General features: G+C 40.5%; 2 protein-coding genes, 1 long non-coding RNA gene and 5 other non-coding genes across 11 annotated transcripts; all 8 read left to right on the forward strand.

Annotated features, from left to right (window-relative positions):
• Positions 1-158: 158 nt before the first annotated feature.
• Positions 159-5889, forward strand: b3gat3 (beta-1,3-glucuronyltransferase 3 (glucuronosyltransferase I)). 4 transcript variants are annotated; one of them, XM_058625672.1, is made up of 10 exons: positions 159-314; positions 725-827; positions 1692-1872; positions 1959-2142; positions 2207-2404; positions 2605-2691; positions 3211-3414; positions 3524-3616; positions 5275-5324; positions 5874-5889. In XM_058625672.1, the coding sequence occupies exons 2-9, from the start codon at positions 734-736 to the stop codon at positions 5290-5292; spliced, it is 1059 nt and encodes a 352-aa protein (XP_058481655.1). In that variant the 5' UTR covers positions 159-314; positions 725-733; the 3' UTR covers positions 5293-5324; positions 5874-5889. The 4 variants fall into 4 exon arrangements, with proteins under 4 accessions (XP_058481655.1, XP_058481654.1, XP_058481656.1 ...); XM_058625671.1 differs by lacking the exon at positions 5874-5889 and adding an exon at positions 5741-5844; XM_058625673.1 differs by lacking the exon at positions 5874-5889 and adding an exon at positions 5741-5844 and having other exon boundaries at positions 2243-2404.
• Positions 5890-6522: 633 nt separating this feature from the next.
• Positions 6523-11972, forward strand: sb:cb1058 (uncharacterized protein LOC394209 homolog). The gene is made up of 3 exons (XM_058625675.1): positions 6523-7560; positions 8768-9514; positions 10939-11972. The coding sequence occupies exons 2-3, from the start codon at positions 8813-8815 to the stop codon at positions 11086-11088; spliced, it is 852 nt and encodes a 283-aa protein (XP_058481658.1). The 5' UTR covers positions 6523-7560; positions 8768-8812; the 3' UTR covers positions 11089-11972.
• Positions 11973-12679: 707 nt separating this feature from the next.
• LOC131455729 (uncharacterized) lies at positions 12680-16931 on the forward strand. Its single transcript, XR_009239834.1, has 11 exons — positions 12680-12740; positions 13313-13343; positions 14340-14380; positions 14653-14704; positions 14888-14939; positions 15238-15288; positions 15513-15559; positions 15749-15796; positions 16203-16258; positions 16459-16606; positions 16787-16931. It is a non-coding gene; the product is annotated as an uncharacterized LOC131455729 (long non-coding RNA).
• Positions 14452-14527, forward strand: LOC131457363 (small nucleolar RNA SNORD26). Its single transcript, XR_009240010.1, has one exon. It is a non-coding gene; the product is annotated as a small nucleolar RNA SNORD26 (small nucleolar RNA).
• Positions 15338-15401, forward strand: LOC131457362 (small nucleolar RNA SNORD29). The gene has a single exon (XR_009240009.1). It is a non-coding gene; the product is annotated as a small nucleolar RNA SNORD29 (small nucleolar RNA).
• On the forward strand, positions 15956-16081 carry LOC131457366 (small nucleolar RNA SNORD22). Its single transcript, XR_009240013.1, has one exon. It is a non-coding gene; the product is annotated as a small nucleolar RNA SNORD22 (small nucleolar RNA).
• On the forward strand, positions 16312-16387 carry LOC131457364 (small nucleolar RNA SNORD31). The gene has a single exon (XR_009240011.1). It is a non-coding gene; the product is annotated as a small nucleolar RNA SNORD31 (small nucleolar RNA).
• Positions 16645-16715, forward strand: LOC131457365 (small nucleolar RNA SNORD31). Its single transcript, XR_009240012.1, has one exon. It is a non-coding gene; the product is annotated as a small nucleolar RNA SNORD31 (small nucleolar RNA).
• Positions 16932-17135: the final 204 nt, after the last annotated feature.

A 17135-nucleotide genomic window follows, 5' to 3' on the forward strand; every position in this document is an offset into this window, starting at 1 on the left:
TCGTGTTTTTTTCCTTTGAATGGCTGACCCTCTGTATTGTATATTGTATACGTGATGCATAATATTTTAACGAAAGTAAATGGTTTGTTTTAGCCCGGTCTCGGGAGTTTATCTTTTTGTGGAACGTTTGCATCGCTTGCGTATTTGATGGGGGACGCCTTACCGTGTTGCACCGAAGCCGGAAGCCGTTGTTAGATTTGTGGAGGAAAATGTCGTAGCTCACACGGATGAATGGATGCTGTGAAACACTGAGGTGCCTTTGTTTACATCTGTCCACCATGACATGAACGTATAATCCCCACTTCTCGCTCCCGGTGAGTGTATGCAAACGACTGTCGCTATTTTAATTTGTAAACACATTGCTCGGCTAGCTTAGCATGCACTGGTTTGTCATCAACTTCAGAGCATATTCACGTCAGCCGACCTTCTCGGGATTAGCCCACAAAAACTCACCTTCAGCTTTAATCATTTTAGAGTCTGGTAGAAAATGTCGCTTTAATGGAGCTCAGCGGGAATGCTATACCTCTCTGCTAGTTAGCCAAGTGATGATGACCAACTGTGTTTAGTCTCTTTAAAACAAACACTCAAACATCCGGTGTACAGATCAAGGGTGTTCAGCGTGTAGCGCAACATACACTATGTTGAAATACTGTAGTGTATATGGATGAATCATTGATAGCATTTGACTGGTTATGTTTTACATGTCTTCTTGCCGTTCTTTCAGCTGGTCACCATGGCAACACGGATGAAGCTGAAGCTAAAGACTGTGTTTGTGCTGTACTTCATGGTCTCGCTCCTGGGCCTCATCTATGCACTGATGCAGCTTGGTGAGTGGTCAGCTGTGGGCAGTTTACAAACCATGACACGACACATCAGGTCAGTGTGACAGAGTGGAGGGGTTGGGGACAGTTCCCAAACAGTTTTAATGAATCACTAGACTGTCTATGACAATTAGGTCCCGGTTTGACAAAACTAAGCATATAAACTAGGTATGTTTTTGAGCAGCACCTGGTGCAATACAATCTAGGTGTGACTAAAACAGTGAAGTGTCCCTTTTTTTACTATCTTGACAAATAAAAATAAATCCTTCAGAATGTCTAGAATTCAGTGGGTTGAGGGTTAATCTAAAATATCTTAAATTTTCATGGAGAATCTCTCAGAAATGCAAGTCACATTTACCTTAAGTTTCCCCTTAATTCCTGAATCGTAAGCATTGTCAGGAAACTACCTCATCAGCTGTTGTTGACAGTGATTTTGAAATCACAATACATCATTCCTATGATCCAGTAGGGCTGAAAAAATTACTCGATTAATCTGTAAGTAGTAGATTGCTAAATGAATCGTCAGTCAAGTTTTTTTTTAAAGAGTTAGGTTTTCTGATTTTTCAGCTTCTCAAATGAGAATATTTTCTGGTTTCTTGCGCCGTATAACAAAGAGATTATAAAACTTTGGTTTGTGGACATACATTTTAGAACATAATTTCCAGGTTTGAAAAACTCTGATCAACATTTTCTGACATTTTGAAGACCAAGCGATTACTCGATTAATTGAGAAGATATTCAACAGATTAATTCATTATGAAAATGATCGTTTGTATAGATTTAGAATTTATAAAATGCTGTCAAATAAGCTGCTCTGCTTCTATACCCACCTCTGTCTTTGTCTGTTTTTTTGCCCCTGGTGCTTTGTAGGTCAACGCTGTGACTGCACAGAACATGACTTGCCCAAAGACCGTACCATATCCCGGCTGCGGGGGGAGCTGCACCGTCTTCAGGAACAGATGAGGAAGTCTGAAGCTACTAAACAACCCCTGAAACAGGCCGCCAAGCTCTCTCCGCCGACCATCTTTGTCATCACCCCGACTTATGCAAGGTTAGCTTACCTAATTTACCCCGTCTCTGTTATTCCACATCCCCTTCACTCACAAGCTCACCCTCCCTCTGGTTTCTGTTGTCCAGGCTGGTGCAGAAGGCAGAGCTGACCCGTTTGTCCCAGACATTTCTCCATGTTCCTCAGCTCCATTGGATTGTGGTGGAAGACTCGCCTCATAAAACACCTCTGGTGACGGACCTCCTGGTGAAGAGCGGCCTGACCTACACACACTTACACATGCCCACGGCCAAGGACCGCAAACTGCAGGAGGTGGGTACAGACAGGGAAGCTGTTTATGGAAACAAAGGTCACTCTGTCTATATTATTGTTTTAGGTTAGAATCAGACACACTGCTCACTCTCCACGTCAGGGGGATCCCAACTGGCTGAAGCCTCGTGGAGTCGAACAGAGGAACGAGGGTCTACGGTGGCTCAGAGAGGACAGGAGGGCTCAGCCAGGTGGAGACACCCAGGAGGGGGTGATTTACTTTGCTGACGATGATAACACATACAGCTTGCAAGTATTTGAAGAGGTGAGTGTTGCCTATGTCGAGGTTTACTACGCAAATAGTCGTGGAATTGTTTGTGTTGTAGCATCCAGCCAAAGAAAAGGAAAGCCTTGTCTGGTGGTCCAATAGTTTCATTTTAAGTACTTCACAAACCAATGTAAGAACAGAAATAAATATTGACGAGTTATTTATTTACGTGTGTGTTAAATGTCTTTTCATCTCAGATGAGGAGTACCCAGCGAGTGTCTGTGTGGCCTGTGGGGCTGGTTGGAGGGATGAAATACGAGAAGCCGGTGGTTGAAGGAGGAAAGGTTGGTGTTGGTTTTTTTTTGTTCTGGTTTTTTAACTGTGGGACTGAAGGAATTTTGTTTTAGAGAAATGGTAGTCAATTGGCCAAATTACTCAAAGCAAAAGCAATTCAGTGAGTTTTTGAACAAGTGCTTCTGTGGTTGAGGACGAGTATGTGCTTTACAAAAAATCTTAGGGTCCACTACTGGTCAAAATCCCTGCATTGGATGAGGAAAAACCAGCCACTTATAATTGTGTTTGTTAAAAAGATTTCAATTTTATGAATCATGTAGTGGGCTGTGTGTGTCTTTCTGTATGGGGGCGAAATATCTGTTGTACCATTGGAGAAATATGTTTTTGTAATGCTTGTTGTCGACGTGGCTTGAAATGCATCAGCACAACTTAGTCATTTATTTAAAATATGTCAAACGTGGGGATATTCAAGGTTGTGGTATTGGCGTCTAAAAATGATCAATCAAGTCAATGTGTACATTTGATGGTGACCTACAGTATATGCGTGGCTTTGGTTTGCTTCTTCTCAGGTGGTTCGCTTCCACACCGGCTGGCGTCCTAGTCGCCCTTTCCCGATGGACATGGCCGGATTTGCCGTGTCCCTCAAACTGGTCATGGCCAATCCAGAGGCGTGTTTTGATGGAGAGGCACCCATGGGCTTCTTAGAAAGCAGCCTTCTTCAGGGATTGGTTACCATGGATGAACTGGAGCCCAAAGCAGACAATTGCTCAAAAGTATTAGTCGCCAAATTCGTTAAAGTTCCAAAAAAACTGTGTATTCATTTCCTCGCAACAGTTAGTATTCAATCACGTGTCCATCAAAATGTGTATTTATGTTTTGCAGGTGCTGGTGTGGCACACGAGGACAGAGAAGCCGAAGATGAAGAGAGAGGAAGCTCTACAGGCTCAGGGAATTGGTTCAGACCCTGTTGTGGAGGTCTGAGGAATACACACACACACACACACACACACACACAGACACACACCACATGTATTGAAAATCATATTCTGCTGTTAAATTCTGCATATTATGCAACTTTACCTTGTACAGTCTGTAAAACAGAAAAATATCTGACATCTAAATAGATTTTTTTTTGCTGTCATGTAGTAAATGTGTGAGTCTGTGTACATACCGAGTGTGTGTTGTAACTGTACTGACGATGCTTGTGTACATATACATATATATATATATATAAGGTTTTTTGTTATGTTTTAGCAGTACAAGTTCAAACAGTTGCCTGATGGGGGCAGCAGTTGTAAATTTTTTCTTGCAGAGCTATGCAGCTGTACCACCAGTACATGTCTGCTTAAAGGTTCAGTGTGTAAAATGTTAGGTTCCACTTCAAGTTCTTTCATTCAAGTTCCCCAGAATGAGCCTTTTATTTTTTTTATTTATATCAGAAGCCAGGTTCGGTTTAGAGAGGACACCACTTTGGACCATCATGATTTTGCAGTAGCCCACAGTGGACAAGCTAACTGAAGGCTACATAGGTTCTCCAACACACTTGTGACGTATATTCAGCTGCAACTTCACCAATAAATGTTGCTTTTTAAATGGGAGTAATAGGCCGTGTCATTACAGTCTTGGATATGGTTGTACATATAGTGAAAAAAGGAAATTCTGAAGTATTGCATGTGACACCATGTCATACTTCAGCTCCTGCTGCTCCTGCTGCTGCTCAATTCTCAGCTTCATCTTGTCAGAGTTACCATGGAGCACTTCCTTCATGCATGGCCTCTACTGTTATGAGATGAGTATCTGTAAAGTCCATATTCAGCCATATAGATGCTAGTGTCACCACATTTCACAATCAGAAGCATGGAAAAAGTATTATCACACCAAGGTGCTTTTTTGTTTTTCGCAGCTGCACAAACAAAACAAGGAACAAATCCCGAGTAATTAGTCACTGCCTTGTTTTCTTTATGATGCTCTCATACACCTGTTACAAACACGATGCTGCAATGCAGACAGGGCAACGATCCCACACCCAGTGTAGCGTCAGTGTTACCGCTGTTGTGTCATGTAATAGTTTCATAGCACAGCCGTGCGTTTGAACATGGTTTCAGCATAAACACAGACGTGTGTGTGTGTGTGTGTGTGTGTGTGTGTGTGCGTGTGCACATTCCGTGATGCTTTTTGGGTTCATACCGGTCGCAGAGTCCATTTTAGGACAGCATCGCCGATGCTTACATGAATACTTCATGCAATAAGGGAACAGAAAACATGCTGTCCGTGTTATATTTACACAGAGGAAAAAAACTTGAATTAGCCTTTAATGGCCTCGCAGTATTTCAAGACTATATTTGAAAATCAAAGCTTTAAATATAAATTAAACTGTTCTGTGTGCCCTTGATTATCTGTCATGATTTAAAACAAAAATAATAATAATTGCTACTCATCGACTGTTGTATGATACTGTAAAAACAGCTGGTGCCTGCTTATGTATAATTAGTGCCTGTAAGTCACTTCTCTACTGGTGTATAATGTATTTATTATTACTGTAATGTTGTTGTAATGATTGTATTATGTGATCCTGTCTGTCCCTGGTCTTGAGAATAAACAAGTTCAAGTGATTTGTCTTTGTCTGTTTTCAGATATTGAACTTTCCTTAAGAGTGTGAGCGGGTGAAACTGAGTGGAAACAGGTACTTTGTGATAATACTGTAACCACACACACACACACACTGTCCAGTTTAATAATAATAATAATCAATTTATTATAAGACGATCATGTAGTGATACATCACGATATCTGTCTAACTGAAGAAAACAAACAGTAGTGTGTACTAAGCTGCAGAATCTGGCTCAGACTATCGAAGCTTCACAGGTTTTCCATTCACATTACAAAAGCTTCCTCCACCTTCCCTTATGAAAAGATCATTTCAATTTTGACATAAAAGCGAAAGCGGATGATAAGCAAGAGCAAACATTGACCTCTCTGTGCCACTGCAGATGAAATGTGAGCAGGTCTAACTCTTACACTGAAGTGTGTCTTCAGTACATTTTATAGTCTGATATCATCTGAAATGTTCATTTATGTCTCGTCTGTGTCCTCCGCCAGAGGACAGCACACCTGTTCTCTGTCTGACTGTGTCAGGTCACACATCTCATTACCCCGAGGCAGCGATGGGATGTAACAGACTTCATTTCTCTCTGCCCGATTGTCTGAATCAGTGCTTGTCGTGTAACTACAGAGAGCACAGCTTGTCCACACTCGTCAGTGACCATGGCAACCTGCTCCCAGCGTCCGGTTCTGTCATCGGTGATTATCCACACAGGTGGGGATTCTCCAAACCTCAACACAGCTGAGGTTTTCTTTTTTTCACAGGCCTCAGGTGATTGGCAGCTGTTACACCCTCTCTGTAGGGAAGTCGCCCGCTCTGTGGCTATATATGGACAGGCAGGGAGGGGTGAGCTCACCTCATCACACAACACACGCTCCCACTGTAAAGATGAATGAGCACAGGGGGCTGACTAATGGGTGGAAGTCAGTGATTCACACACATACAGTCACCTGTATACATGCAACTGTCATCATCTACACTGTCATGCTTTCATTCATACATAACATATAGGATAATATGTCTGTGTGCACACTTCTTTAACCTCCTCAGGACCAAACACTGACCTTCTCACAACCAGTAGTCCCAATTCAGACCAAAACCTGGTCCTATTGAGTCAGAACCTATTTATCTGAGGAGCTTAGGGCTCAGCTGTTAAGTTAATGTTAGGGTTTTTCATATTTACTGGTTGTGTTTTTTTCAGAGGGCTGTTCAAATGAATGGAAGTCACACAATAACAGCGTGCACACACACACACACACACACACACACCCTGTCCCACCCAGACAGTGTTTAATATCCAAACACTGACATACCCTTCGGTGACCAGTCATTTTTATCTACATACACTCATACTTTCCATTAGGCTGTGTTTTAGGAGTGTTTATGAATTGAACTGATTCCCACATGTACAGTAACTAAGGCCTGTGTGTGTGTGTGTGTGTGTGTGTGTGTCTGTGTGTTGAAGGTGGTACCCACATGGACATTCATGGTTAATGACTGATAGCTGCTGATATCAGAGAGGAGACTGTTGGTTTGCTGTTGGTTGTACATTTGGAAATTCTTCTTGGGTATACACGTCTGTGTGTGTACACTGTCAATTCTTTTCCATTTCATAGACTTAAACTGTAAAATTCATTTTTTGCAGGCTTTAAATGCTTTAAATGCAATAGTTTACAATACAATACCATATTTCTTGTGTACATTTAACAGAATATGTGTGGCTACTATGGTGGAAATTTTTTATTATAAATAATGTATTCATATGAGAAAATACAGCTAAATTACAGTAATATATGGCATGACGGAAGTTACAGTTGCCTGCTGTCAATTTACATTACTGTACTATGTGATGATGCAGTAAACTACTGAAATATAGGACACATAGAAAACAGTCATTTGCTGTGAATGTACAGTAATGCAACTAGTAGCTAGGAATGTATCGCAAACATACAGTCAAATATTTGACGGTATACGTGTGTGTGGAGTCACACAGTTAACTTTAAGTTGGTGTGTATTTTTAGTACGCAAATAAAAGGTGTGTAAGAAACAACGAGTCTGAAGAAGAAACAAAGACAAAGTCATTGATAGTGAGAGTTGTTCACCGTGTGTGCGTGTCTGTGTGTGTGTGCGTGTGCGTGTGCGTGTGTGCGTGTGCGTGTGGGGACGACAGAAGTGCAGGTTTGGGCAGGGTCAACATGTGACGTTGTGTGTTAGGGGAGTATCTTGAGCTTCCAGCTCTCAGTCATTCACTCAGACTCTCACACACACACACACACACACACAGAGAGCGGGATAGGAGACAACAGCAAAGCATCAGGTAAGACTTGCACCTCATTATCTAAGAAATCTTCATGTTTCTCCTCGTTACACTTCACTACACTTATTTTGTGTAAGAAGTTACTTTATGAAGGAAGAGAAACCAGTTCTCTTCTTCTCCTTTTTCCTTCTTACAGCAATGTTCCTGTTCACTGATGTATTAATAATAATAAGCTGATTTGCTTTCTCTACATTCTCAGCATTCCTTTCTTTTTTCTCTTTTCTCTTGATTAGTTACATTCGTCTTCAGCCCGACTGTATAATCTGTTCCAAACCTTATGTGAAGTGACACCTGCAACATCCACACCATAATACTACTTTTTTTTTTACTGTGTAGCAAAGTTAAATCTAAAATGGTCACTGGTGACATCTGTCTCCCTGGTTTCCGTCTTTGTGCTTAACAAAGCAAACAGCCGGTGAACATAACTTTATGTAAAGCTAAAGATATTTTAGTGTCTCATCTTGGAAAGTTAAAAAATAATCATTTAATGGGAGTTTTCATTGTTGCTTGTGTCTTGCTTTTAAAAATGGACCCTATGGTGTACAGAGAAGGTAGTTCAGGGATGTTACAACAACAAAAGAGGCATCACCTTGGCAATGGTTTATAATGAAATGTAGAAACATGAAAGGGTTTATAGTCGGGATGCACAATATCGGTATCGGTATTATTGGATGTCTGCAAACATGCCAACATCCTCTGATCAGTAGGCTGCTACCTCCTTCACTTAAAACCTTTACCGTACATGTTGTCCCATCATTCTTATTAATACAGACAGGAGTGAGGCAGACTTTAGCACTGAGAGATAGTCATCACGATGGTGTTGCTTTTGTCAGCCATTCAGCATCCAACAAGTTCGATAAGTGCCAAAGTCTGACTCTCTGTGTGCGTGTGCTTATCTTCAGCTCAAGTACATGCACGTCCTCATCCTTGACATCCAGATATCAGCATCACAACCCTGACACACACGTTTACACACCAATAGTGGCTGTGATGCACAGCAGACTGTCCACACACATGAAGCAGACAGTTGCACGCACATGTGTTTGATTGATCATCTTTTGGTCTCCTTTTAACCTCCCTGAACTTTGAGTCAAATGGAATGTCCTCACCGCCGAGATGAAATGATTAAACTCAGAAAAGCCAAAAGGTGAGGGTGAGAGCAGGGTTATGTAATGGTATTAAATTAATCGCATCACTTCTCTTGCAGAGATAACAAAGAAGAAAAGGTGCACGAGAAGTCAAATTAAAGAAGATGGCAATCGGCAAGAATTCCAGGAAAAGCTCGTCCAGAAGCTCAATCCGGGCTCCAAAGTTTCTGGATAAATCCAGCGGCTTCTACGGTCGCCTGGATGAGCCTGAAACCACCACAGGAGGAGAAGAGGTGAAGGGAAATCATGTAGAGGACAGAGGGAATGGCATAGAAGACGCTAACACAGAGAGGAGAGTGAGTACCACAGCCCCAGGTGTGGTGCACAGTTCTGGGTCGAATGAGGACGAGGAGGATGAGGCATTTGATTTCAATGAGGGGTCGATTGAGGATGATGGTGAGACTCTCCTGAGCAGGAAACCCAATCGCCTCAGCAGCAAGTGGAAGAGAAGCTCCAGGAGGAAACAGAAGGACCGGAAGGTCATGGAGGATTCAGCCCAGGATGAGAGACCCGGTCTAGGCATGGAGAGTCCTGCTGAGCCCCAGGCACTGGAGGCCACCGCGGTGATAACTGAGGTAGAGGTGGAGAAACTGAAGAGGATGGAGGAAGAAAACGAAAAGGTGGGAAGAGGAAAGGAGCCTGCACTTGTTCACTTTCAGGTACGGGAGGATAAGGATGACCAAGTCCTCATTAGGGACAAGAAAAGGGCAAGAGAAGAAAAGGGAGAAGAGGAGAGGAGGATGGAGAGAGAGCAGGAGGAGGGAATGAAAATGCTGAAGAGGACTACGATGAGGAATTACCGCAAGGTGAGAGAAAACACGGACACACAATAACCAGCGTATTGTGAAAAACACTCCTATTAACTTGCACATTCCACGTTAAGCTTCACCCACCTGGTTAAACGTTAATCCTCTGGAGGTTACATAATCTGGTGGTCAGACGTTGTGGAACAGAGGGTAAAGTTCTTTGGCTATATCCTCTACACACTGGGCTATTAATCACCCTGGAAACCATAACATTACCTCAGGAACACACTGCCTCAAGGGTCAAGGTACAGCAGCCAGTGGTCCATGTCACCAGCATATTACCTCATTACTAATTACCTAATTACCCAGTAGGAGTTTTTCCCTTATGTCACCTTTAAATGGGATGGAAATCAAATGGATTTTCTGTTGTCATTGAAACACGTGCACAGAGGTGACATTCCTGGGCCTCATGTGTCTTGAAGTATGGCAGCGGTGACTCGCCTACTAAACCCACATCATGAAAACATTCCAGTGCTGTTAACGAATCAGCTCATGGTCTGACCTCCTGCTCCATTAGAGCACAACCAGTGGTGTAATGTAATGAAGTACAAATACTTTTTTACTGTGCTTAAGTACAACATTCATGTATCTGTATTTTTTAGCAACTTTTGCTGTCCCCTAACTGTCTTTGTTACTCATTACAACCAAATAAAATCAGAAGAGGAAGACATGGTTATGGTCTGTATTTATAGACACGCTTACAGGGCCAGGAATTAAACCCACAACCTTCCAGCTGGAAGACAACTCACCTGACCACTGAGCTACCATGGCTCAATCCTTGCTGCTCACTTTTTTTTTTTTAATACTTTTACTTCTAAAACTTAAGTACATTTTATATCAGAAAATGACTTGTGATACTTAAGTACAGTAAATGTCATATACTTTAAGACTTTTACTTATAATATTATAAAAAGTGATTTCAACTTCTGCCAAAGTCATTTTCTGGTAAGATACTTTTACAAATATCAAATATCCCTTGTAGGTACTTTATATAAGACTGAGGACAGCCACTGCTTACGTTTGTCTTTTGAGAGTAGTTAGGATACTGCATATTATAATGAAAATTTAAATATTTTGCTTTTTTAAACCTTTTTAATGCTGGTTTGCATCTCCAGGTCATTAAATAGCTTTCAAATACACCAACTGTTTTTTTATTCGATTACACTGCCTCCACCCAGTGCACTGAAGGTTCTGTCAATAACAAATGAAGGATGAATGAATATTTACACAAGTTAAAATGTAAACAGCTCTTTCAAGGGAATTCAATGAAACTAGGAATCCAGTGCAAAGTGCAGTGAAAGAGTCTCCAAACCTTCAAGTACAAGACTGATTCTTTCCAGCAAATTATTGTTCTTAGGAAAAGTAAAAAGTCATTTTTCTTCAGCTGTAGGTGCTAACCATCACCCACTTGTTTCCTCCATCAGACCTTGGACCGAGCCTTGCGTCGCGGCTGGGAGGCTTTCATCACCAACCTCTACAGTGTCACGCTCACACCAGTGACTCCCTCCTCGCCACCTTCCCCTTCTTTAAAAAAGAAGCAACAGCACAACTCAGTATTAGCCGAGTTCCGGTAGAACCGGGCCCTTTTTTAATATTTGCTTTGTTCAAATCATGATTTATGTTGAATCTGTGAGGACTTTTACAGCCACATATGTGTGTGTGTCATGCATTCGGCCTCAGCGAACATTAATTATTTATGTTACTTCCTGAGTCTTAATTACTCGACATTAGATTCGCTGCCTTTTCATTTAACAGTGTTTTCATGTACAAACAGGAGCTGTGGGAGCTAAGTAAGTTGATTTTACATTGAAGTCTATGAGACTGGTTTGAACTTCAAAAGCAGCCTTTATATGACGGAGTTCAACTAAACCTGGTTCCCTCCTTCTATGTCACTAATTTCAGATTTCAGTGTAAGAATGTCTTAACATCTTAAATCCAGTTCACTATTAAAACCTCCTTTGGTTTAGCACAATGAAACTAGTGATGTGTTGATGTGTAAACAAAGGCAATGGGACATTGTGGACGTTTGTTCTGGTGATATTCACATATCTGTGAGGTGATCACTGCCGTTAATCAGTAATCGACTGTGGTTAATGAGACATGGACAAACACACTCATGCACACAGAATGTCTGTGTCTAGACTCTCATATTAAAATGAATAAGAGTAAGAATTTAAGTTTTCACCAACTCTACCAAGTTTTCCCCCCATGTGTGCACTCAGAAGTACACATGTGATGTCAGGTAGAGCCTGACAGTGTTTGCTCTCATAGCTCTGAGTGTGTTCCAGTGAAGGTTATTTAACCTGAAGGAGCAATGTATGATGGAGAATGAAAGAGCCTTTTTTTGTTTTTGTTTTTATGCATTCATAAATTCTGATTTAAAAACCAACCAACATGTCAAACAGAATTTGTAAAGTATTAATGGCCATTGTTTAATAAAGCAACCATGTTTACAATACACCTGTCGTAATGTCCTGCTATTCCTGCTATGCAATTAGTAGGTCACATAAAATAAGTGATCTTTTTAATGACTTCTTTTTAAAAAAACGTGAATCAGGGGTTGAAATGTCACAACACAGAATCATAACATGGTGGACAGTTGTCATAATTAAAGCCTTGAGAAATAGACCAGGCTCAAAGTTGCCCAGGAGTTAATGTGTTATCCTCGTGTTATCCTCAAATCTAAATAACACCATTAATCCTTAGGGTTAATTTGACCCCAGTAGTTTGAACCTCAAGGAAATCATTATAATTAAAACGATTTCTCAAGTTTATGTGTCAGGTATTTTAAGTGTCTCAGTTGACTACCTATATAGACCTTTAAATAAAAATATAAAACAAACCCAGAGTACCTGAAAAATATGAAAATCCCCGTACAATGTCACTGATTCACCTAAAGTTGGAAAGTCACAAGTAGAACACAGAGGACCAACACTGCCCCCTCGTGGACGAAGGAAATGATTACGTTTTTTAACGGAAGTGACGCAGAAAATAAACTTTAAACGATTGTGTCTTCAGTGCGACATTTTCACTCTGCAAACAACGAGTTTAAGATTTAAAAACGATTTATTTCTTAATTATAATCAACCCAAATTTGCTTGAAATTCGTGAAAAGAAACGTTAGCGCCGTTTTCACATTTTGGTTAAGCAGGTGGGAGGAGTCAGCCGGACATAAAAGACAGGCGGACCCACTGTTTCGTTCACTTCCTTCTCTGGTCTGAACGAGGTAAGAACTTGTGCCTACTTCTCTTTAATTACTTTTAAACTCGGGAACAAGGATATTGTTCAAGTAACCCAGTTGTCTTAAATATAGTATGTGTCAAAGGTTCAGCATGTTTTTACTGTTTAAAGTTAATATGTGTTTATTGAGTTGCACCTAGCCACAGCTTGGGTGTAACGTCTGCCAGAACTGAGCTCAATCCTTAACCATCCACCTTATACGCGCTTAAATTATTTTTATTCATTATGTTCACAAGAATCTTATCGTGTTTTCTCCATGTTTTGTTTGCTATTTGTTGGCAAATAATAACTGAGCTCGTGTATGACTCGATAGTAATGGCCGCTGTTCGTGTGGCGCTTGTGCAAACCTGTGTCTCTCAATGATGATACTTTTCACAGACCTGAACTGATTGACTGTGATTGTACTTTTCTATTTCTGATGTGAGACGCTTTTAAAATGCAACCGTGCTGTGAAATGCCGGTCCGTGCACGTTGCATACACACGTGCTGCAGTCACGTGTTGGCCCTTACGTGCAGCAACATGCTAATATGATGTTCTCTGCTTCTTTCATTTCCTAGATGAACGATCCAGACACCATGTGCCTTAAAAGTAAGTATACCAGGAGGCCATTTTACACAGCGAGATGTGCATGAGTTATATGTTCATCATCGATGTGGGGGACTGGGTGAGGTGTGCATAGGCCTAAAAGTCAATTTTGGGTTTTCCTTAATCTTCAAATTCATAAATATTTTTGTGCATTGGGGCACATGGAGTTTCTTGACAAACTTTAGACTTCAAATGTAACATTTCTAACGGATCAATAGAATAGTGACTTATTGCCGCACTCTTAAAGTCATTAGACAAAAGTCCCCTTCGCCAAAATGTTAAACTTTCAGATTGTTTCCTGCATAAATCTCAGGAATATCAGTCCTGATCAAAACTAAAATGCTGAGTAAGTATCAGTACTTTAAATTCCACGTTGATACTTATGAAAACCACACAAATGAGTTGCATGGAGAATCACAGGTTTTATAACTGACATCAAGTAATCAAACTGGCATTTAAGGGGGTAAAATCTGAGTTGTTTTTTTGTAGAAATAATGAGGCTAATGTTTTTGGAACTGGACATTTTGTCATGACTTCAGAGTGCAGTAGACTAAACTGACACATTACATTATTAAATGATGAATACAGATTTTATTTTCACATTATTTAATAAAACTACATTTGTTTTTGATGACTTGTGTCGAAGTTGTCATTTGCCAGTTAAAAGAAGTGCAGAAGTTTAAGGGCGTTGACCATATCGGTGTAAGGCTCAGTCACTGGTCAATAAATTGAACTAGTCTGTGCTTTGTCTCATGATATTGCAATATCATGTCTCATATTCCTTAAGATAACGGAATGGCCATGTGTTCCCATGCCTTGTTTGATATCATGTAGATGCAGCCTCATGCTACAGTGATGTACTACTTGAACTCTCTCACTGAAAATCATTGAGGAAATTTATTTTATCAAACCTCTGAGTAGCATGAAGCTGTCTGACTTAACAAGTGAGTTGGTTTAACTACATGAAATGCTCAGTCTTTTTTTTTCTTTCTTGTCCAGGCTCAAGAAAAAGAGCATGGCAGGACTCTACAGAATCTTGGGTAAGAACAGTCATTTTTATTAACATTTCCTTAAGATCAGCCTTTGATTGGCTCCATTTAGGGGCTCTGTGCTGCTGTGATGATACTCTGAACTCTCTCTTACTGAATCAGCCTTTGAAGAAACCTCTTTACCAGATTCTGAGTAGCTAAGGGCTCTCTCTTTGTGTCTCAAAGAGAAATAACTCCATAAGGGAATACGGAGTTCATTCTGAAGTTTGTCATTTTAGACAAATCAATAATAGAGCACTGATTTTCCTGTTTACTGTCTGTAGGTCAGTCGGCAGTGCTCCTTCACATGACTCGGTACCTGGAAATCACACCAAGGTGAGATGTTTATTAAATACTGATAAGTTAATAAAAATGGGTGTAAACATGATGATTCTTATTAAAGACAAGCATATGCCTGACTAAAGTGATGCCAACTTTTAATCTGATTACCTCTAGTTTAACTAGAGAAGTGTAAATCTTTTGGGCATGTAGTTAAGAATGTTTTCTTTTCATCTGAAGGAGATGAACTGGATGTTTGAGGAAGAACACATCCCCCTCCATATCTTAAGATGTGAGTATGAACACTGGTTTTGCTGATTGGTTATAAATATCAGAAATGCTGTTTTTTTTAATGTGGCTGTAATGAACAGTTACTGATGAAGAGAAATAAGCTCATCAGTAACTGACCCAGTCAATGTGAAGTGTTTCTGACTGTTTGAAAGGATGATTTGGGTTAACACCCATCAAACACCCGGACGACAATTGTCACATGGCGGTTTTGTCACCAAAGCCCTGATCAAACAACGTGTCTAAACTACACCACACAAGCTTATAGTTGAACTCCACTCATGAGAAACTTTGTCTTTTAGGGCCTTTGTGATTGGGTTCTTGGAAGACATGTGACCATTCATGTCATAAAGGTAAAAATGTTTCCTCTGCCATTTATAAATATGGAAAGGTTTGGTGCAGTTTCTGTGATGATTAACTTAGCTCACTTTGAACCGATGTGAAACGACACGAACGTCTGAGCAACTGCATTTATTAAGCGCTTTTGTGCTGTGAAGTTATTTCATCAACTTGCCAATTCTATAATGTCAAACAAGTTATCATCCAATGAAATTCATAGCGGTCTTTCTTTCAACAGATGAGTCCAAGACTGCTTCAGCAACACAACCGAGAACCTATTTGAAGGTAAGCTGGTCTCATAATGGTCAAACAGTCTTAATCCCAGGCCTGCTGAAAATGATGAGATATATCTGGAATCTCGTTCGTCTGAACTCCTGTTGAGAAATTTCGTATCGCTGACATATGAAGGTCAACTGTAGTAGCTGTACATGTTGAGTTTTTCGCCTCAACCTAATGGCGTCTTGTCTGTTACAGGTTCAGAACATTATGGGAACATGGTCGGTCTCCATAGCCGCTAACTCGGTGAGTCTTAATGGAGGTTTGATGACGTGTGTTTGTCATGCTTGTCTGGAAACTGTCCAGGTTCTATTTTCAAATGCTGTAGTGATTAGAATATTTTTCTGCCATCCCATTTAAAAAGCAATTTAAGGCTTGGAGGCTAATCAGTGTTGCACCAGGTTTCCTGCATGATGACACCCGCACATGTCTTACGCCTTGTGTTAATGCCAGACCTGAAAAGGTGAACCCACTGGTGTAACCTTGGCAATAAGGGGAAGACTTGTTGGGGTTACCAACAGTCTGATGGGAAACTGGCATATTGAATGCTAACAATATGAAGTAATCTAAAATTGGGTTTGAATTTGTTTGCCTTGTGTGCCTGGTAAGACGCTGAGCAATTCCATTTACCAGTGTTGTATTCTCATTTTAGGTTGCTGGGTGCTAAACGGTGCAAATGTCACTGGGATTGATGGTGATCCAAATAAGGTAGGTGTCTTCTCTGATTCTGTCCTCTCTTTTTTTTTTTTTTTTTTTTTTAAATGTAGAGGTGATGAGCTTCTTGTTACCGCCCCAGTCTGAAAATTCATGACTGATTGGTATATTCTCTGATCACAATTTGAAATGTAAAAAAAATTGCCAGTCATTTAAACTGGAGAGACTTAACATAATGTTGATCTTTTTGGCAGGTTTGGACACAGGCCAGCAGCTGAGCTGCAGGTAAAGGAGCCAAAGATGTCTACAGTTGAAAGATGCTCAGCATGCCAATGCCATTCTCAATAATGTGGCACTGTCAAATTTCACCATGTTGGAAAATTTCAAGAAACTGCCACTAATGTGAGTTTACATTGCACAAATTAAGTTTCAGAATGTGTTTGAAAAGTGATGTGTGTTTTTACCGCCCCAGTCTGAGAATTCATGACTGATTGGTATACGATCTGATTTAAAACGGTTCAGCTTGAACTATTTCACTGTAGGGTTCTTGTCATTTCTAAGTTGTCCTTTTGTTTTCTCCAGTCTGGACAGAACTTTGCTGTGAAGGACATCACCTGGTTTTCTGCCATCAAGCTTTACTTTCAACTGTTGGTTCACAAAACCTTTGTTTTAAAGTGTGAACTACAGCCAGCATTTGACATTAAACGTTTTTGAAAATGAAAAATAATTCTCATGTTTTTGCTTGAAAATATGGTATATGAAAGTCCCAGTAATGGGGCAGTGTTAAAACAGTATCAACTTGTATTGTCAATTGTGGGGCTGGTAGCCTCTAGAGCTGACCAGCTCTTAAATTTCTGGGGTAAAACATTCAATCATGTTTTTCCTGCCCATTGATAATTTGGCTAAATTTTACAGTTATGGTGAGGCAGAG

This window comes from Solea solea, chromosome 3, assembly GCF_958295425.1.
Source record: "Solea solea chromosome 3, fSolSol10.1, whole genome shotgun sequence".
NCBI classification, from domain to species: domain Eukaryota; kingdom Metazoa; phylum Chordata; class Actinopteri; order Pleuronectiformes; family Soleidae; genus Solea; species Solea solea.